The sequence below is a fragment of the Anthonomus grandis genome, chromosome 6 (assembly GCF_022605725.1).
Source record: "Anthonomus grandis grandis chromosome 6, icAntGran1.3, whole genome shotgun sequence".
NCBI classification, from domain to species: Eukaryota; Metazoa; Arthropoda; class Insecta; order Coleoptera; family Curculionidae; genus Anthonomus; species Anthonomus grandis.
The window spans coordinates 14,464,109-14,486,994 of NC_065551.1; the positions used below are offsets into that span (position 1 = coordinate 14,464,109).

At 35.9% G+C, this 22,886-nt stretch overlaps 1 protein-coding gene across 1 annotated transcript; it reads left to right on the forward strand.

Annotated features, from left to right (window-relative positions):
* Positions 1–15,436: 15,436 nt before the first annotated feature.
* Positions 15,437–16,234, forward strand: LOC126737477 (uncharacterized). Its single transcript, XM_050442396.1, has 3 exons — positions 15,437–15,606; positions 15,660–15,896; positions 15,948–16,234. The coding sequence occupies exons 1-3, from the start codon at positions 15,564–15,566 to the stop codon at positions 16,199–16,201; spliced, it is 534 nt and encodes a 177-aa protein (XP_050298353.1). The 5' UTR covers positions 15,437–15,563; the 3' UTR covers positions 16,202–16,234.
* Positions 16,235–22,886: the final 6,652 nt, after the last annotated feature.

Below are 22,886 nucleotides of genomic sequence, written 5' to 3' on the forward strand. Positions count from 1 at the left end.
CTTCGACTTCTTTATTTACTTTATTTTGCTCTGCTTTTGGCCATATCGATTGGCTTAATATAGCTGTAATAAATATAAGTAGCCGTAAACGGGTCGTTACCACGTTTCATACATCTGAAAATTTTGAGCAGATTTTTTGGATTGAAAACTTTTCTAATTTGTTTTAAATGGTCGAGTTGCAATAAATCCTCTATTCTATTCTACTCTATCGATAGTTTTCTGAGAACTGTTTAATGTAAAAATTCCGTAATCACTAAGTGATTTAATTTTCGGCCTAAAATTTTTTATATTGGCGTCATCCTCACGAATATTTAATATTTTCATGGGTATTTTATTATTTTTGGGCCTAGCTACTGTGCTAGCACCGAAAATTGGCTCACATATCTCTTCTGGCAAAATAATTACATCTCCATTTAATATATAAATAATAATATATTTAATAATTTTACACCTTGCCGGAATGTTGAATGAAAATTCTTATTTTGATGGCATTATTTTTCCAGAAAGATTAACTGAATCACGCTTAAAGAAATCCGAACCCAAAACACCATTAAATTCATCAAAAGGATCCATCTGCACAAAATTATGACACACTTCCGTGACACTTGTGATTTGCAATTTATTAGTCGAGCAATCTAGCGAATACGTTGTTGTAAATAACCCATTTATATTAGTCTTATCAAAGTCTATATATTTCTATTTCTATTACTTTCTATACTGGACTAAAGTAGAAAGAATGTCCCTTATGGAAGTTGTTGAAGTCTGGCCTCCGCTATCGCCAGGCTGGGCTATGATAATTTTTTCTTCTGATCCTTGTGACCCATTTGGTGATAAGCTTAAAATTCCTTTTCGGTTTTCCAGGATCGCCATGTAATTTATTGAGATTTAAGGTAGTAGAAAACTAAACATGCTATTTCAAGAACAGCTAACAAGTACCTATTTTCCAACTTAAAAATGGTACATGGTAGGTACGATTGCATCCTTTAAAATATGTTTATATATTCCACCGCGTATAAACCTAGACATAGCAATATAATAACAATCTCACTAGCTTACTTTCACCAATTACTTATTCTAAAACATTATAGAGTGTACAGGGTGGCCCAAATTCGACCCTGATCATTGGGATCTCGGAAACCGTAAGATATACAAGGTCAGTTAAATTATCAATCAATCAAATTTTTTTTTTTTATGATAAACACAAGCACAAGAGGAAAGTCCTATGTCACTCTTGGAGTGGTGCTTGCGCGAAGATATTTGTGGGCATTTATCTTGAATCGCTGTAGGTTGTACGCGTCGGGAAATATGTGAGGTGGAAGCCCGTTCCACAAAGAAAATGTTCTCCAGATGAATGAGTCCCGATACAGCGACGTCCTTGGGGTAGGCAGGTGGACTCGATGTTGATGAGTCGCAACTGCTAGGCGCGTCCTTCTTGCCGGAACAGCCCTGGGTGGAATCAGGCCTGCCAGCTCAGAGGAGCACTTACCGTGATAATAACGGTAGAATAAACAGAGATCAGCCACCTTTCTCCGGTGCTCCAGACTATCCAGACTCTTTGTCAGTTCTGGTTTGTCGATAAGACGAATAGCTCTCTTCTGTATAGAATCCAGCAGGTTTAAACTATGCTTGGGTGCAGAGCTCCAGACATGCGAGCAATACTCGAGGGAAGGGCGTATTTGAGCCTTATAAAGAGTCAGCAGCTGTTCTGGTGTATACAGTTTTTTCGTTTTGAAAAGCACTCCGAGTTTTTTGGCGACCTCGACAACGTGGTCATGCCAGGACACACTGTTGGTGACCTCGACTCCTAGAAAATGTAAAGATGATTTCGTTGGCAATGTTTTCCCTGCCATAACCAGCTCCGGGCCACCAAGGTTAGTCTTCATCGTAAATACTGCAGCCTGCGTTTTTTTAGCGTTAAAATTGACCAGATTATTACCGCCCCACTCCAAGATTGCTCTAATATCGTTGTTGGTTGAAGCTACTTGTTGCTGCCTAAGATTCTGAGAACTTGCGGCTGTCGTTGGTTTGGCGGACTTAAATGTGGAAATAAGTGTGCTATCGTCCGCAAAGCTGTAGATTGGATTGATAGTGGTTCCTAGCAAATCCTTGATATATATCAAGAAAAGGGTGGGGGATAGAATGCATCCTTGAGGAACTCCAGCGTTAATGTTAAATTTGTCTGAGAGGTATCCATCGACGGCTACTTGGATTGTTTGTTGTTCAAGAAAACTTTTGATCCAATTCAATAATGAGTTTTGTATGCCGATTGAGGAGAGCTTGGTTAGTAGTCCTTCATGCCCCACTCTGTCAAAAGCCTTGGAAATGTCAAGAGCGACTGAGCGGGACTCGCCGTGCTTCTCCATGGCCTCCGTCAACAGGTGTGTGACGTAAGCCAGAAGATCGCCGGTGGATCTAAGCTTTCGGAAGCCGTATTGATGATCGCTGATTAGTCCAGATGATTCCAGATATCTTAACAGTTGTTGGTTGACTGCTTTCTCCATAATCTTCGATATTACTGGAACTAGTGCAATCGGGCGGTAGTTGGAGGACATCGTCTTCTTACCCTTTTTGGGTACAGCTTGCACTCGAGCAGTTTTCCAGCTTGTTGGAAATTGGCCCTGCTTATACGATGCCGTGAACAGTCTACATAAGGGAGGAGTCAATTCGTCTGTACAACGTTTTAGTATTAGGGCTGGAATTCCATCGGGTCCAGAAGCTTTGTTGGTGTCTACGCTTTTAAGAATTTTATTTATAATTCGTTGGGGAAACGAAATTTCTCCCATCGATGAATTCACCCTTGGCAAATATGGCGGTGTGTTGCCTTGCGAGTGCAGAGTAGAATTGGACGCGAAGAGTTTACCCAGTAAGTTGGCTTTTTCCCTTGCTGTTACCGCGATAGAACCATCATCTGCTGTTAGGGGTGGCAAGGCCGACTTAGCAAATCCTTGACTAACGGCTTTCGAGACCGTCCAGAAAGATCTTGTTCCATTTGGGCAGTTTAGCAGTTTGTTTTTGATCCTGTTGTTGTGACTCTCTTTGCATTGATCAATAATTCGCTTGCAGCTATTTCTGGAGGCTAAAAAGTTCCTCCGATTTTCGATGGAAGGATGTTGACGCCATTTGCGATATGCTGCGTTTTTAGTATTTACTGCCTTTTTGCAATTCAGGTTGAACCATTGCTTGTTGTTTGATCCGCATTTAGTAAAAAAAGGGATATAAGCTTCCATTCCTGTCCAGATCGTTTCTGTAATTTGGTTTGCACATTCTGAGATGTTATTGGTTCTAAAGCAGACTTCTTTCCAAGGGAATGAGCGATAAAATTCTTGAAGATGGTTCCACTCTGCTGATTTATAGTGCCATACCTTCCGCGGCATCGGAGGATCCTGCGTTTTAACCTCCAACTGGCAAGAGACTGTTATCAATTTGTGGTCCGATGTTCCTAGGGGGGCATGTACTGATACAGTGTACGAGTTAGGGTCTGAAGCCAAGACCAGATCTAGGAGACTCGCGAACTCGCCGTCTCGATCGGGGATTCTGATAGGTTCCTCCACAAGCTGCGTAAGCCCGCATATGGTGGCAAATAGCTCAGCTTCTCGTCCTTCGTCGTCGTTCTTGTTGCAGAAGCGCAGCCAGTTGATATTGTGAACGTTAAAATCACCCATGACGATGATTTCTGCGCTTGGGTAGTCAATTTGCAGATGGTTAATGCAATCAACCAGGTTCAAAAAGAGCCGTCTATATTGGGTATCGCTTGGTGGTCTGTAGATACAGCAAACAAATTTCGTGGCACCACTGGCTATTATTTTGAACCACATGACGTCGAAGTCCGCAGGTTCAAGCGTTTCCTCCCGCTAGCAACTCAAATCGTTCTTGACAAGTACTGCCAATCCAAAGTTTAGTCGAAATCGGGTGTGTAGATCGTATCCAGGATAAATGAGGTGAACATTTGTTGTTGAAGGTTTAACCTTTGTTTCTGCCAATGCCAGAATGTGAGGCTTATTTGATTGCAGGTATTAGTGTACTGCATTAATATTGGTGTTTAGGCCTCTGATGTTGCAGAAATTGATTTTTAGGTTTTTAGATCCGCCTGATGGACCCCCCGACCAGCCTCCGCCCGGAGATCCGAATGGGAGGCGAGTTTACCTCCGGAAAGTTTTGGTCGTGAGGGCGCCATCATGCATTTATGTTTCTTCTCCATTTCCCCTTTTGGAAACCGGACACATCGACATGGCGGCGAAACGTGAGTTCCATGGAACCACTTCACGCCGCCTAAGTCCTATGTGGTGGTATTGAACCGGGCGATGCAAGTGGACAACATCTACCACCAAAGGGGTTGCTCTTTTAGTCGCCTTAAACGACAGGCAGAGCGTACCGGAGGGCTATTCTACCCCGGCCCTCCCCGGGGTGCTGTAAAATAAGTAAATATGCTTTATTGTCAAAAAATTTAAAAAATTTTCTAGACAAAGCTATACATAGAAATATAACACACAAAAAACACACAAATATAGAAACCAAAATACAAGTACTAAATAAATATATACAAAACTGGATACAAAAGACATAAATGTACCTGGTCAAATTTCTTATACTAAATGTAAAAAGTAAGAAAATAGGAAAGTAAATAAAAATAGTAACAAGAAAGTAAAATTAAAAAAAAGTAACAAAAACAGTGAAAAACATTAATACAATGATTAAAAAGTCATAAAAAATTTTATAAAAATTTAGCAATACAAAATATTGCTATTCTACATCGTAAAATTTAATAATTAGCCAGTGCGTGCATGATACTCAAAAATTAATATAAAAAAAATTATCTACTGCATATAAAGCAGTCCAGTAAATATGATTTCAAAGCATTGCGAAATCGAGGAAAAGATGTCAATGATTTAATTTCCAAAGGCAGATGATTGTGTATTTTTTTAGCTCCGTAAAGAATAGAGCTTTTTATTAATTTTGCCTTGGGATTGGCACATAAAGATCATGCTCTGCGTTTCGAAGTGGATAATTGCGAGATGGTCTATTAGGAATTTCTGATATATGCTTGCGAACCAAGCAAATAGATTCAAGAATGAAGAAAGATGGAAGAGTTAATATTTTAAACCTTTTAAACATTTCTTGGCAGTGAGCTCGACTATCAAGTCCTAGTAAATAGCGAACCGCTCTCTTTTGTAGTTTAAAATGCGCTCAAACTGAGTCACACAGCATGTGCCCCAGAATGGAAGGCCGTAACGAAGATGGGACTTAAAAAAGGCATATTACCCTGTTCTTGATGGCGAAAGATTTAATTCCCTGGAAACTGATCTTATGGTAAAACAAACTGAACTTAATTTTTGTACCTCGAAGTACCCCACATTCTATTGGTCTGCTAGAAGACATGGTCGTATCAACCTTTACAAGCTGACTTTTGTAGCTAAAATCGGACTTAAACCATTCGAGAGGCGTTCCTCTGAACCCATAGTGCTGTAATTTGTTGATCAAGATAGTATGGTTTACACAATCAAAAGTCTTGGAGAAATCACGAAATAGTTGCTGTTGAATGATGATTGTTTATACTGGAGTAAACACTGTTAAAAAGGCAGAACATCAGCATCATTAGTGCATTTATTACTCAAGAAGCCAAATTGATGGGGATTTAGTATTTTATATTTAAACAGGAATGGTAAAAGCCTTTTTTTAACCAATCTTTCTATGATCTTCGATAATGTTGGAAGGAGAGCGATTGGACGATAATTTGAAGCTTGCCCTTTATCTCCTCCTTTATGCAAGGGAATAATTATTGCAGTCTTAAGGCAGTTAGGAAAGACCCCATTTTGAAATGATTTGCTAATTAGGTTTCTCAGATGGTTTAAGGTGTTATCAGGCAGATTACTTAACATTTACATAACATTTTTAGAGTAAGACCATCTGTACTAGATGATAATTTTTTTTCCTATTTTATTTATTGTACTTTGAAGCTTTGTTATTAGTACTGGGGTAAAAAAGAAACTATGTAAGTTTTCATTAGAGAGATATGAAAGTGGATCATGAAAAGGTGTTATAGTAGTAATTAGGTTTTTAACCACGTTTTTTAAAGTAATCGTTAAGATTCTCAGGTGAAGAGGGGATAGTGCTAGTCGAAGAAGGCTTATTTCTTAATTCGTTAATAATAGACCATGTTTCTTTAGCAACGTTACCAGAATTAGCCAGCCTGTTATTATAATAAATATCTTTTGCGGCTTTTATTGCTTTTCGATACAATTTCCTGTGTAGCCTTACATAATTATGAAAAAATATGCTGTCCGAAAATTTTTTTAGGTATGATAAAGAGCGCATGTTCCTTGCAGACACACGAAAGCCTTTAGTGGACCAGGGTTTATGATGCTTAATTTTGATGGGTCTATAAGGAAATGACTTATTCGCAATACTTGACAAGGTCTTTACAAATCTAGAAAACTCACTATCGATATCATCAGAGATAAGACCCCAGTCAGCTGTTTAGCATAGATTCTTGAACTTCAAAAATTTTTTTTACCAAAAATACTCTTACTTAGGTAATCACAAATTTACGAGCAAGAGGAAGAATGATCCAATGGGTAGTCACGAGTATTCTGCGGATTCAAAAATGCATCGAAGTTGAAGGATTATTTGAATATTTCATGTATTTTTTTTTTATTATAATCAAAATTTAATTAGTCTTAAAAGTTTAATTGTTATTTGGCTTTTTGGGTTGCAGGATTCGACAAAAAGTACGTCATATTTACTAATATATTGCTTTGTTTTTTGTTACAGTAGTTTTTTCAAAAGATGTTAGATGTTTAAAGTATAATTATTTTGTTTTTTATATAATTGATAATTTTAACTGTTTTGTAAATAATGTCAGTTTTTAATATTAAATTTAATCATAATATTGATGTTATTACATAGGTATTTTAGAAAATTAAATCATGGGGTGGATTAGTTTTTATTAATAAAAAGTCGATACTTATTACTACTTACTTAAAATTAAAATGAAAAGCAGGTCCGTATGAAGATTTTTTTTAATTATGGAAAAACTAGATATACTACACGTAAAAATTCGGTGAAATAGTTAAATTCAGTTTTCCAGAGGTTCTGAAAAACTAAAGAGTTAATGAAATTTTTTATTTTTCCGGTTAAACTACCTGGAAGAAAGAAAATGTGAAGAAAGCCTAACAGCAAAATAAGTGATTCAAGTGCCTGAAAAAAAGGAAATATGATGAAAGTACTGTTAAAGAAGACTTAGGAGCTTAATAACTTAGCCAGCAGTCCACGAATTCCAGGTGTTAACGGACTGCAAGAATTAAAGTATGACGAGTAAACTGATTAAGAAAATTTAAGGGCTCTGGTCTAGATGATGCTGAAAATTTGCTGGAATAGGTAAATTCAGATTTCCAGAAGTACTAAGGAGTTGACAAAATTCTTTATTTCTTCCAGGCAGTCTCCAGGTTAAATTTCCTGGAAGAACTAAATATCACTGGAAGGAATAATTTCTTCAAATTGATTTTGCGGCAACATAATGAATGTTTAGAAATCATAATTTCCTTTTATTTTTAATGCATATATTTTTGTGCTATAAATTTAATGGCATAAATACGGTTCTGTGAACCAGTCTCTTATTTTTATATTTAAATGCTTAGCGCATCCTATAAGGCACGACGACGCCACGTCGATGCTGTACGCGCCTAGAGAGTACCTGCTTGTATACATATGTACATATTAAACCGCGCTGTCGAATTTCGGGTTTTTTTAACTTATACACTAAAGTTGCAAATTACAACCATAAAAGTGCAAGGTTAGGTTTGTTGTGAGTGTGACACCTTGTGTCCCTCCACTGCGGTCTATTGTGACTCACTCCTAGGTGTTTATACTTCCCCAATACAGTCCGCACTCTTTAAGAGTTCGATAACTTGACTGGGAGAAGCATTCTTAATGTCTTCCGTCTTAGGTAAGGCATTGCCGAAGATGGTTTGACTGATTCTCTTTAGTGCCGGACATCTGCATAGGATGTGCTCTGCAGTCTCGTCTTCCTCCATGCATTGTCTGCATTCGGCGACTTCAGCCAAACCAATCCTATTTACGTGGTGACTCAGTCTGCAGTGGCCGGTATACATTCCCATTAGGGATTTTATGGTTCTTCCTGTTGAGTTCCCTTATGGTATCTGTTATCTTCCTTGTTACGTCCGGTAGGAAAGCCTTCGCATGGTTATGTCCTGGTACCCCCTCCCAGTAGCGCTTTGCTTTGTTGTGCATCAGGTTTGAGATTGTGTGTTTTGCCGTATTGTAGGCAATGCCTAATGCTGGTTCTGGACGTATCACGTTGGATTCTGCTAAATGTGCTAGACTATACAGGGTGTCCATCTATAACCTGACACATTTCAACTGCTTATAAGTCGAGAACGGAAAACGACAACAATGTGCTGTTTTCACAGAACTTCATCAATATTTTTAAAGTTTTTTTTGACAGTATTGCCAAGTTTCGAAAGTAACCTGAAATAGGAGGAAAAAAATTGATGATTTTAAAAGGCCGATTTCACAAAAATTTTAAATGTAACACCCTCTACTTTTTAATTTCACGTGAAAGCCTGTTAAATCCCCTTTCCGAAAATGTATAAATTGTCTTAAATTCATTATTTTTTTTTACAGAGCCAATTTTAGTAAATAACACCTTTTTGAAAATTTTCCTAGAATACATATTCGGTGATTGATAAACATTTTCTGGTAATTGCCTATGTATCGCTTTAGCATGATCATAATTAAATAATTTGCGCTATTGCATAATTTGCGCTATTGCCATGTCTATAAAAAGTATTTATTCTATGTAATAAATTACAACTATTTACAACAATTTTAACAACAAACAATTGAAGAAATTTATTTTAATTTACAACTAATAAATGAGCTGCTGAATATGATTCCCATTTTACTCGGAACACGAATGTAGATGGAGAAATAAGTAGCCGAAGGCATTTTGTAGCATTCGCGGTGTAATTTGGTTGAAAACGTTTACTATGTTGTTGCGCAGTTCATCCAAATTTCTTGGGGTTGGATTGTAACAACGGTTTTTTACATATCCCCATATACAAAAATCTGGAATGGTTAGATCGGGAGAGTAAGGTGCCCACTCGATTGGACCTGCTCGCCCTATCCATCTGTTTCCAAAAGTAATATCTAAGGAATCCCTTGCGACCCTGGAGAAGTGTGGTGTTGCACCGTCTTGCTGGAAGTAGACCGTGTCTAAAATTCCATCCTGCTGAAGTTGAGGATAAAAAAATGTTTCCAACATATCGGTGTAATTGTTTCCATTCACTGTTGCTTCTTGAAAAACAAATGGCCCATAAATTTTAGATTTCGATACTGCACACCAAACGTTCAGCTTGGGAGAATCTCTTTCGAATTCGTTATACACTCGAGGATTTTCATCTCCCCAAATTCGGCAGTTATGCTTATTTACTCGACCACTGATGTGAAATGTTGCCTCATCAGACATTATTAAATTGGTATCCGGCTTATTTCTAAAAAGATCTAGTAGTGTTTCGCACATTAAATATCTTTTTTCAAAGGCGCGATTTTCTATTTTTTGGAAAGTTTGAATTTTGTAGGGTTTAAACTTAATTATTTTTAGAATTTTATGTACTTTACTTTTTGACATATTTGTTGTTTGAGCTATCTTCCTAATAGATATTTGGTTATTGTTTAAGGACAACACTTCTTTTACCAGCAAAATATCATCCAACATATTATCTTGTGAATTTAGGTTTGTTCTAACTTTTCTTTTAACTGTACCCTCCTGGGAAAATTGGCGTACCCAATGAAGTATAGAATTGCGTGATGGTGGAGCTCTTTCAAAAATCAGCCTAAATCTTCTTCTCGTCTGCGTAATTGATTTGCATTCACTAAATAATAACGCGCAACGTGCCCTTTCCCGGGTGGTAAACATATTTAAACCTTTCAAAATCTCTAAAAAATGCAAAAATACATATAGAAATCAATCAAATTATTGGGACTGCCCAACGAATGACGTTAAAAAGATTTGACAGTAGTTGAAGCCCACAAAACAAATTGTGCAACTCACAGTTTCCTTGACAAGCTACAATTGTTATTGTTGTCACTTGATACCGACAATGTTATCTAATAGGTATTTATTGTAGGAAAATTTTCAAAAAGGTGTCATTTACTAAAATTGGCTCTGTAAAAAAAAAATAATGAATTTAAGACAATTTATACATTTTCGGAAAGGGGATTTAACAGGCTTTCACGTGAAATTAAAAAGTACAGGGTGTTACATTTAAAATTTTTGAGAAATCGGCCTTTGAAAATCATCAATTTTTTTCCTCCTATTTCAGGTAAATTTCGAAACTTGGCAACACTGTCAAAAAAAACTTTAAAAATATTGATGAAGTTCTGTGAAAACCGCACATTATTGTCATTTTCCGTTCTTGACTTATAAGCAGTTAAAATGTGTCAAGGTATAGATGGACACCCTGTATAATTAAAGCTGGTTGTGCTAAATGGACAATATCAGCGGCACGGTCCCTGCTGGATGAAATTGAGGAACCACATGTTAGTTTTGTACACAAGTGCCTTTGCATTTTTTTATGTTGCGCGTTTTATTCAGATCCTTTTCTAAATTAATACAAATATACAGTGCACTTTTTCTATGGAATTAAATTCGCAATTCGGCGACAATGACTATAATTAAAGCATGCTATGGTAACAACGACAATCTTTTATCTTTGTTTTTGATCACCATTCATTTTATTATATATCTAGTTTTTGTGAAGAAAGCATTTTCTAAGAGCCGCTTAGTATAGATATTTTTAGTTATTGCTCGTCCTTTTACTAGTGTTAAGCATAACAAAATGCCTCGACGTCGAAGACGCCGAAGTTATAACCATGTTAGTGATTTTGACAACGGTATAATTATTGCCTATAGAGTTGTTGGTTTGTCCTATGGGAAATTGGCCGCCGTGTTAATTGTACTGCAATTACGGTAATGCCTGTTTGTCGGATATCGATAAAAGATAGAGGAACACGAAGGAGGTCAGCTGATCAACCGAGACATACCAAAGAGAGCGTTAAGATAGGCGCTTCAGACAATTAGCCCTACGAAACTGTTTTGCTACTACGCGTCAGATCGCTGACCAATGGTTTAGAGAAGAAAGTAGACCTGTTATTATGTGTGCACTTTATCATCGCATTCGAACTTTTGGACTATTTTCATACTGTCCAGGGTTAGTGCTTCCTCTGATTGCAGACCACTGACAATTACAGACCCATAGCCTTAACCTCTTGTTTTTATAAAATTTTTAAATGTGCAATGCTTGATCAGCTTATGTCTTATTTGAAAAAAAATCAAATTATTTCGACAGGCCAGCATGGCTTTGTGTTTGGTAGGTCCACGACGTCTGCTGTTTTGACATTTTTGTCGAGGGTAATCGAGGCTCTTAAGGCGGGTGAGCGCCCTGTTGCGATATTTTGTGATCTCAGCAGGGCGTTTGACTGCGTAGATCACACTTTACTCTTGGATAGAATGGAATCTTATGGTATAAGGGGAGTAATGTTGAGCTGGTTTGCATCATTTTTGGCAGATCGCTCACAATATGTAGCAGTGAGGGATATCTCCGGATCTAGTATGCGGTCTGAAAACCTTAAAGTGGACATTGGGGTCCCACAAGGTTCCGTATTGGGCCCGGTGTTGTTTCTTTTATTTATTAATCCCTTGCCTCTGGCAATAACACATAGTGTCATCACCATGGATGCTGATGATGTATCTGCGCTGGTCTGAAGACAGAACATGGAAACAATTGATGTATCTGCTGGAAAAGCCTTAGAGGAACTTAGCAATTGGTTTGTTTTAAATCAACTTTACTTGAACAATAAAAAGACTAATTACATGGTTTTTCATGCATGTCATAGTTAAATAAATAGTGATATTAATTTATATGTAACCAATGATAACGATTGTTTGAAACGCCAAAAATTAGTTAAGTTTCTTGGCTTAACATTGGATGATTCACTTTCTTGGGAATCTCATTGTGCTGAGTTGTCGATGAAGCTCGGTAGCTTATGTTATGCCATTAGGAACCTTAGAGTGGTAATGGAAATTAATCAACTAATTTGTCTATACCATGCTATTATACACTCACGAATTTTGTACGGTATTCAGCTCTGGGGCTGTACGTCGCATGCACGTCGAGCGTTTATTAGCCAAAAACAGATTCTTAGGTGTATTGCCGGAGTATCACCGATGAGTTCCTGTAGACCTGTTTTTAGGGAATATACAATTTTGATGGTCCAGTGTGTGTATATATTTGAAGTTTGCTTATATGTTTTTAAGAATTTTAATTCCTTTACTGTTAATGCTAGTCTTTCCCCTTATTATATTGTTCTATGATGCTAGTTTTCATAATTACCCAACTCGTTCTAGAAATGACTTGTCTCATAGCAGGCTACTTATTTCTAAAAAATTTGTATTAAGAATAGGTCTAAAACTATGCAACAAACTACTGAATGGTATAAAGATTAGCAAAACCGTTTCGATATTTAAAAGAAAGTTAAAGGAATTCCTAGCCAATAAATGTTTTTATGATGTAAGACAGCTATCTAGCTGATTAGGCAGTTAACTATTATAACTTTTTTAATGATGTAATGTCACTATACTTTTGACTATTTTAACTTTTTTTGTAATATATAGTATAGGTGGATATTTTTGAATTTTAGTTACCTAGGACGTTAGTAATATTTTTTTTTTTAGGCCAAGATTGTGTAAAATTATGTAAAACTGTGACGAAATCCATACACTTTGTGTCTATTTTTTTGGATAATAAAAGTTTTGATTTTGATTTTGACTATCGTCAAAGTTAAACTGGAGCAAAGAACATTGGGAGGCAGAATGGCATAATGACATCTTCCGCGATGAATCGCGGTTCTGTCTTGGTATGCCGTGGAAGAGTAAGACGCCACTGTGGAGAACGGCGTGATTTAGGGGACTATTGCATCAGGCAGCCGATCACCCCTTCTCTTTGTTCGAGTCAATATGACTGCTGCGCGTTATGTTGTTAATGTCCTATAAACCACCTTACTGCCTTATCTAGAGGGCCGTTCACAGGTCGTTTTTAAGCAAGGCAACGGACGTCTCCATGTTGCTCGTTATATACTACGTACCTTCTTTAAGAAGCAAGCGTTACTTATTTGCTGAGGCCACGCCACGGATTTAAATCCTAGCGAACATGTGTGAACGTGGGATATGATGGGGAGAAGACTATGCAGTTTGCATTATACGCCACAGACTCTGGCACAGCTAATACACGAAGTTTAACACTTTATTTTTTTTCTTATTATAGTTGGCCCAAAAAGTTTTATTTTTGATGAAATACTACCTCATTGTCAAAAAAATTACGTTACGAAATTATTCTTTCTGGGTGTAGCACTTCTTATGTTAATGAGTATATAATAAAAATATTGTTGATTGTCCAGCAAATCCAAGGTGAACTGAGTGAAAAAAATAAAATATGATGAAAGTGGCGAATTTTTTAGAAAGTAGTCTAGGAACTCCAAATTTTAACTGACTGGAAGAATCAAAGCATGACAAATATATTGGTAAAGAAAACTTATAGGTTCTGATTTATATGACTGAAATAGTTAATTTCAGTTTCTAGAGAACTAAGGAATTGATGAAGTTTTTTATTTCTTTCAGGCAGTATCCAGGTTAAAATGCCTGATAGCAAAATATGACAAGTATATCCGTTAACAAGGCTTTAGGGCTCTGGTCTAGATAACGCTGTAGTAGTTAAATTCAGTTTTGCATAAGTTCTGCGGTATTAAGAAGTAGACGAAATTTTTTATTCCTTCCGGGCAATCTCCTGGTTAAACAGTCTAGAAGAATCTAAAAAATATGATAAACTTATTGCTAGAGAAAGTTTAACAGCCCAGTACTTTATTCCTTCTGGATAGTGTGGAAACTGCAGGCATCAAATGCCTGGAAAAAAGGAAATATGATGAAATTATTGGTGAAGAAAGCCTAAGAGTCAAATTCATTATTTATTTCAGACAGTCTAGGAGTTTAAAGGTTTCAATGACTGGAATATAGAGGAGAAAATATGATGAAAGTACTGCTGAAGAAGACCTAAGAATCTAATTCTTTACTAGGCAGCCCAGGCACTTCAAAAGTCAACTGACTAATAGAAACAAAATATGACAACTATATTGGTGAAAAAAAGATGATGACCATATAGATGAAGATATAATTTCTATCTAATATTTCGTTCATGCAATTAAGCAATTACAAGGTTTAACTGAGTCTTAATTATTTAAGAAACAGTCTAGGAACTTCAGGTTTCAAGTGCCTGGAAGAATTAAAATATGACAAGTATATTGGTGAAAAAGTTACTCTGACTCCCTTAAGCCTAGAGGAAAAGCAGGAAAATTGGGACTCTAATATCGTTTTTTTTTTGGAGTTTGGTCAATTAAAAGTTTTCACTACAAGAATCATAAATTTTTAATTTTTAGTTCTAAAATAATCAATGAATCCTAAAATAATCCAGTAAAGGGGTTACCAACTGGCAGTAAGACTCAAAATAATTAATGTGAAAAAAAGCATGACTTCAAATGATTAAAATGAGAATAAAAATCTTCATATACGCTAAGCACTTGAAGAAGAATGATTGAAAGGTTAAAATATAACAAAAATTTACTTCCTCTATCTGAAAGACACAAAAATTATTTCCAAGGTTTGAAAACTTGGAAGATTTCCAAATCCTGTTTTCCAAAACATAACAAAATTATCTATAGATAACTTCAAATGGTTACACAAGTTGGTTATTCGCTCCTGTATGTGAATCCATCTATTTCTTTAATTTTTTTAGTTTCCTGGTTACCTTTTCTTGAAGAAAACAAAAAGCAGAAACGTGTTATCGGCAGGTAATTGAACCTTGAACCCATTAACTTAGTGCTATTTAGAATACCTCTTTAAATACATAAAAAAAATATTTAAAATCTCTGAAAGGTAAACATTGCCTTCAATGCCTGGAATAAGATAAGGAAAATTCGATCTCTCATATCCGAATCTTCTTGGCATAATTGGTAGAATTAAAAAAAAAATTGATTGTTTTCTTTGTCAGATCTGTGAGAAAGGCGCTGGTAGGGAGACAGGTCTGACAATGCCCTAGTGTCTATATCAGTGAAGAATCTCTTCTTAAATTATTGTCTTTCTTTCTACAAAATATTGCAAACGATGCAATTATTTAAAAACAAAGCTTTGAATACCAATTTTAATTACTATAAATTTTTCACAAAAGGATCAACTTTATATGGGGTTTTATTGGACCCATGCCAGCAACTACATATAAGATATATTACTTTCGCCTTAATCTTATAAGATTACTTGTAAAAATTTATAAGATAATCGATTAGTGTCATAATAGTATTAGCAGTCCTAAACAATTATTATAAAGGGATTTAAGCGGCTTACGATAATTTCTTTATAGTCAATTTTACAATAACCATTCAAGATCAGCGCTTCCGGAATAATATATCTCTACAAGTGCTCGTAAAGAGTTAGTTAAAATATGAAATTGGGATATTTTTTCTTGTTTATTGCTTTGCAAGCAGGTAAGTAAAATTATGGTTTAATAATTAAAATATAAATATTTTTGTGGTTTTAGTAAATACCCAATCGCAATTACACTGTTATTTCTGTAATACGGAAATTGATGGGCAACCATGCGAAGACCCAATAAACACGGCACAAATTCAAACTCAAAGATGCACTGATCTAGAATTAGTACAAGGGACACAACATTCCTATTTTACTACTCTATGGGATAATTTCAAGCAATCAACTTCAATGGCAGTTCGAAATGGCACATCAAACGTTTGTATTTTAATGACCTACAAATTCGGTAAGTAGATTTTTATTTGTTAATTTAGTATTCTGAATATTATATTTATAGATCACCGTAACGTTTCATCTAGAGGGTGCGAAATGCCCACAAGGCAAGTTCTCTCACAAACATTGGATATTTGCGACTACTATAGGCAAATTATACCAATAGCAAGAATAACAAATTTTAATTGTTCAGTTTGCACAGATAATCTCTGTAATCATGCTAACTATCAAAGTGGAGATGGTAGTGGTTCTCAGGTGGTACAACTGTCTTGGAAACTCTTCTTGGGATTAATATTTTTTAAAGTTTTGATTGTTTAAACATTTGCTAATAAACTTATTTACTGAAAAAAACGGTTATTGTTGAAAGTTTCTTAAGGCTTTATTATTTTTCCTTGGATAGGCTCCGAATTAGATGACATTCTAGAATATCCTAGGAATAGCATTTTGAGAACAAGTTTATCTTTTGATATCTTATTAAACATAAGTATATACTTGTACAAAGCTGGTTAACTTTTAAAAGTTATCAAGGTGAAAAAGAGGCTGGAGGAAAGGGACTGCAAGCTGTTTGATAATTTATTTACATTACATTACTTGAAAAAGGCAACGACCTGGACAACTTTGTCTTTGCTGGTACAAGCGATATCAGCCAAATATTTCAAAGTCTATAAGTAAAGTTGTTTGAAAATACTGCCAAGATGGAAGAAAATTTCGCCAACTTGAAAGCCAATTTCTGGAAGAGATCTTCCTCACTGGAAAAGCGGGTTCGCTAATTGATAGAGAACAGGATCCAGGAAATCCAAAACAAAATCGACGTTAACACTGATGAGCTATCCTGTAGGCCTTTAGCAATTGACAACAAGAACGAAGTTTATGGCAATACCGAATCTATGAAATTGAAATTTGATTTTATTTCAATTTCACCGAATCTGTTGAGTTAATGCGCCTCAAACCGCCTGAATTTGATGCTACTACATCATGAAATATTTATCAGCATCAGTTTGAAGCGGCTGTAAAAGCAAACGGTTGGTCATCCAGGGAGAAGGCCACTGTCCTTACGTTGGCCTTGAGAGGACATGCTGCTGCCATCCTGTAAAGGATGTCTCCCGAAAAACAAGAAGTCTACGACCACCTAGTGAGGCATTTGGAGATGCGGTACACGCAGTTGAAAAATCCAAGTAGGGCCAAAAGTCGACGTTTGGTACAACTGGCATATCTAGACGGTTAGGAAAGGATCATAGAATGTTTGGCAGTTCAAGCATTCTTGGATGGACTCCGTGATAGTAAAATGAGACAGGCCTTACTACTAGCACATTCACCTAAGCTAGTAAATGCACTAACAGGAAGCCAAAAACACTAGCCAGGGCAAGGCTCGTGCTCGGCAAATGACCTGGACAGGACGACTTTGAGAAATCAGTTAAGCGGATCATCAGGTTAATGAAGGATGTAGCTGCCAGGCGGCTCAGTTCTTAAGTTGGTTGAATGAAGTCTTCCATTTTCTCAAAGAGACCTAGATTCAATAATCTAAAGGGAACTACACAAAGTCTCGGTCTCAAAAGTATTTATTAATTCTAACAGAAGGTTACACGTGTTTCATCGCTCATATTAAGAGCATCATCAGACCTAAAAATTAAAAACAAACAAACTAAATACAATAGCAACCTTAAAGTTGGATTAAATTGGTACCTTAAAAATCGACTATAAACAATACATGCTTTACGGTCACATTATACACACACACTACATAAAATAAATTCTTAGGAATGTGATACGCCACAAATTTGTAAAAAAACCATAACAACTAAATTAAAATTGATAAAATCCAAAAATATAAATATATTATTATCCTAAGTCAGATTCGAACCTACTGCTAGTCTTGAAAAACACGTCAGTTAAGCAATGTAAACTACTGCGCTACCAGGTCCTTGGAGATATTTCTAGTAGATTATAGAATATAGATATGTCTTTTTCTAGTGGAGTATGTCAGGCAATATTGTTTAAAATGAGTCAGGGTTCAAAATTAAAAATTTTTATCTAATTTTTTCAGAAGATCCAGTTTTCTGCTTTTTTGGCATTTATGCACAACTGATACATTATCAGGAACAGTCAAATTGTGACCAGACGACAATAAATGTGTAGAAAAGGCCGACTTGGTTTCAATAGTATCAGTGTCTTTAAATTTATTCACCAGACTAAAATTTTCCTATATTCTAGTGGAAACTCTCCTGCCTGACTGACCTACATAAATAGCGGGATTAGCGGGATAATCGGCATATTGTAAGCTATAAACCCCAGATTTAGATAGAGGGTCTTGTTCATCTACTGGTCGTACCAAATTTCTTTTTAATGAATTTGAAGTTTTAAAAGTAACAGATATGTCAAGGGGCTTAAAGAACTTAGCCAGCTGATGTGAGATACCTCCAAAGTACGTTAAACATCTAAAGTTTTTGTTACGTTTTTTCTTTTCTTGGACAATATGATATGATGATTTGCACCTATTATAATATTTGAAGTAAATTTTATTTAAGCTCGAAATCGGGAATTTATTATTAATAGCAATAGATTTTAGGATGTTAAATTATTTTTGAAATGCTGCGTTAGACAGAGGTAATTTAAGTAATCTGTATAGCAAAGAATTAAATGCAGTAAATTTATGTTGTCCAGGAGAGAGAGAATCAAATTGAATGATAATGTCCGTTGCGGTTGGTTTTCTATAGACTTCAAAGGAAATGCTATTGTCCTTTCTTCGCACAAGTAAGGTGCAAAGGTGTAGGGAGTTAATAAACGTTAAAAATTCGGGCAAATCATTATCGTTACCTTTACAACCGAGACAAACATCGTCAACTTACCTCTTGTAGGCAATGATACATTGAGAAAATTTACTAGCCATTATTTTCTTTTCTAATTTTCCTTATTCTACCTTTTCTTAAGTTGGCTGTTGGAAATGTAGCAAAATAGATTAACTTAAAATACTTTGTCCAGAAGGTGCCATTCCACTCCGCCAACCAAAGGGGCGATCGTCGACCTATTTGTAGCAAGCTCCAGTAAATACCGTCCAGGTTTCCGCGATACAATACCATACCAACAGTGTTTTCGTCCACCTATGTGGATAAAACCCTTCGCACTGTGCTGCTGGATACATGTGCGACAAAGACAATTATAAGACCCGACACAGTAAAATCCCAGGTTTGGCAATCAAAATGACGTCTAGCGAATGATGTAGCAACGACTTAAGCAAATGTCCATGATAAAACAAACGTCACGTTTACCATAGGAAAAGCCACATCTCAGAGCATCCGGTGATAGTGGCTCGAGGATGAGGTGATCATCGGAACGGAGATAGTATAGACACCAAGCGCTTTTTGGAAATGGTTGTCCCATCCGATAGACATCTCAAAGATTACCACTAGTTAAGAGAGACGAGGCTTAAAAGATTGTTCAGAGTATGGCAAAAAAGGTGTCATAAAACCATCTACCAATCCATAGTCTTTAGCTTTAGTACTGGTAAACTAGAAAAGCTGGTTCTACCAGATTCTGCGTAGATAACCGAAAGCTTAATAATGTGACTAAAAAGCACATCTTTTCAGAGGCAAAGAATCCTCGCATTGATTATACTTTTAGACATCCTGGCTGGATCGAAAATTGCCACTCTAAACCTGAAAAGTAGATGTTGGCAAGTTGAGTCAGCTTTTTTCAGCCATTTTTCTTAAAATAAAATAAAAAGTAAATCAGGACAGTCTTCTTAGACTACGTTGATAACATTATTGTGTTAGGAAAATCTTGAAGAACCACATTAGGAATCTAGAAAAAGTTTTTCCTGAGGCTACGTTTGACTTTGAATAAAGTTGAACCCCAAAGAAATGTCATCTATTTCAAAGGGCTCTACAGTGTTTGAGCCACGTCGTTCCCAGTTAGGGAGTTGCGGTTAAAAAATGCAAACTTCAAACTGTCATGCAGCCTGTCAAAAATCATGCAGATTCCAAAGACAAGCATAAGCTATGCAGCTTTTTGATATTATGCACTTACTACCGACGCTATGTGAAGGGACTTGCCAACATAAAACCATCGATCAGGATGACAGAAGGAGAATCAAAATTCCAATGGTCCCAAGACTGTCAGAAAGTTTTCGATCATTTTAAAGAGGCTCTGACAAGCGCGGCTATCCTGAATTATTCCCTACCTGAACGAAAATTTGATTTGGACACACGACTAGCAATGTGGGCATAGGAACCGTACTGTGCCAGATCCAAGACGGCCAAGAAGAAAAAATCATTGGTTATTTTAGTAAGTCGCTGTCCAAGCCAGAGCGGAACTATAGCCTCACCCGCCGAGAGTTGCTAGCTATTGACTAAGCGATGGACCACTTTTATATAAAAATAAAAAGTATAAAAATGGGAGGAAGTACCTGCTGCGAACAGTAAAGCTTTAAAATGACTCCTTCAATTTAAAAATCCGGAGGGTTAAGTGGCAAAGTCGATAGTGAAGCTATCGACTTTGCTATGACTTTAACACTGAACTTTAAGCAGAGAGAATCCAGAGAAATGCAGATGCCCTATCAAGAAGATCCTGTGCGGGAAACTGCAAACATTGCCAGCGGGCAGAGGAGAAGAAGAGACTTGGCAAAATGGGGACCAAGTGGAAGATCTCGATATGCAGATAATCTTTACCTGGATCAAAAAAAGGAAGAAGCCAGCTTGGGAAGAAGTGACTAGTAGTATTCTCCCAAAATCAAGTCACATCGGGTACAATAGAACTCCCTAATTTTAAAGGATGGACTCTTGAAACGAAAAATAGTTGACCAGGACGGCCAAGAAAGCAAATCGTTGTGCCTAAATACCGGATATACAGTTGCTAGAGATCTGTCAGAAGCACATCTTGGAGTAACAAATATCCTGAGAAAACTGATGAAAAAATTTTAGGGTTAATTGCAAGCGAGACTCAAGTAAGGGACTGGTGTAGAAAATGGGTTGTATGTGAGGTAAGTAATAGGTTACAGAGAGTCCAGTATAAGATTAGCAGTCGTACGAGATGGTCGTGTTTTACGTTCGTAGAAGGCTACGCCGGTATTTAGTTTTGATTTGTTTTGATTTTGCCACCACATCGACGTGCATATATTTTGCAGTACGACTGTTGCCTAATTAACTAAGAAGAAGAAGTTAACTAAGTAATTAAGTAAGAAAAGCTAAGTTAAGAACTAAGCTTAGCTAAGAACCACAATAAAATGTAAACAAAACACAAAGGACACTAACGTGCTCCCCTTTTTAAATACTGTTCGTCCTGTTTAGTGTTCTGTATATTCTTAAGTGTGTCTAAATGTACTATTGTTCCTTACAATAATTTTCATACCATCAAATGTGTTCCCAGTTTGTAAAACTTCTGGGCTTATCAGACAATTAGCACTGATGATGGCGCATACGACGAAAGCGTTCTGCTAAGCTTCTAAAAATAAATTGCTTTGAATACAACTAGTTTGATTAATTTGTCTTTATTCTTATAATTCTTTATTCTTATAATACAATTACATATACGAAATGTTTATAATATACGAAATAAACATTTAAGTAACTTAATACTTGTGCACGCTTATGTTCGAATTACAATATCAGAAAAACCAAATTATACTCTTACAAAAAATGCTTAGATTCCAACTCTTTCCTTAACAATCAAAATAAACTTATTAACAGAATAATATACATATTATACACAAAAATAAACTAGTAAGAAATATAACAGAATACATGTTTTAAATCAATTCAATATCAATAATCAAAAACAAAATTGAACCTAAATGAAAATAACGTAATTTCAGATAAATCTGTTACATTTAAAAATATACACTATTTACATTAAAACCACGAAAAGAAAAGATCAAACATAATACGCTGTTGAACCAGTAAATTCAATTAATCATTGGTCTAAATTTGTTAAAATTAATATATATGTAGTTTTTTATTTCTCTATTGAATATTCTATGGTTTTTTTATATTTTTAATATCAGGAGGAAGTAAGTTATAAAATTTTGGCCCTAAATAATCTATAAAAAGAAGGTTTATTTGCTTATGATTTTGTGGTAGATTCAAATTGTTGTACATATTACTTCTGGTACATTGAGAATGTGTGATTTGTCTCTTTGCTATATCAGTTTTATGTACAAAAGAGCATACGTTTTGTACATACAGATGACTTATATCACTAATATTTTCATTATAAAGTAACTCGGTAAAGCAGAGCTTATTTTTCCTATGAATGACCCTAAGAATGTAGTTTTGTACTACTTTTAAAGGTTGAAGAATAGTTTTATAAGTACCGCCCCATGCAATTATGCAATACAAGAGGAGAGACTCAGCTAATGATTTATAAACAAGCAAACATAATTTATTGCCCATTATTTCCCGAAGAAGATAAAATTTATGTATTAAAGTTCTGACTTTATCACAGAGATAACCAATATGTTGATTCCATTTTAAGTGTTGGTCAATGATAATGCCAATATATTTAGTTTTATAAGTTTCAGTGATTACTTCGTTAGTTTTATGGTTGACAGTTATATAGTTAAATGGTGGTCTATTTTTATTACATATAGAAAAAGCTATATAATTTGTCTTCTCCATGTTTATCGTGAGTTTTTGGGTACATAACCAATCCCTGACCTAACCTGTCCAAAACCCACACACAAAGTCTTTTTCGCTTCTTCCCATGTGTTGCCCTTGAAAATTAAGGTCATGTCATCGGCGAAACTTAGTATATGTCCTGATATTTTTAATTTCAGCAGTTCGTTTATATAGGCCACAAAGAGGATTGGTCCCAAAATTGTACCTTGGGGTACACCTATGTTAATTATTTCAGGATCACTAAGAGTATCATTTAGTTTAAGAAATTGTTCTCTGTTCTCAAAGTAACTCCGAAGTACCTGTTTTGCCAAACCTCTAACCCCATAGTGTTCTAAAGTATTTATAAGGAAGTTGTGTGGCACAGTATCGAAGGCCTTAGCAAGATCTATAAATAC

Excerpts from the sequence above, each read along its gene's own strand:
- LOC126737477 (XM_050442396.1), top strand. The coding sequence starts at position 15,564 with ATGAAATTGGGATATTTTTTCTTGTTTATTGCTTTGCAAGCAG. Across the intron at positions 15,607-15,659 it reads GTTTATTGCTTTGCAAGCAG|TAAATACCCAATCGCAATTA; the intron begins GTAAGTAAAATT and ends TTGTGGTTTTAG. Across the intron at positions 15,897-15,947 it reads TTTAATGACCTACAAATTCG|ATCACCGTAACGTTTCATCT; the intron begins GTAAGTAGATTT and ends TTATATTTATAG.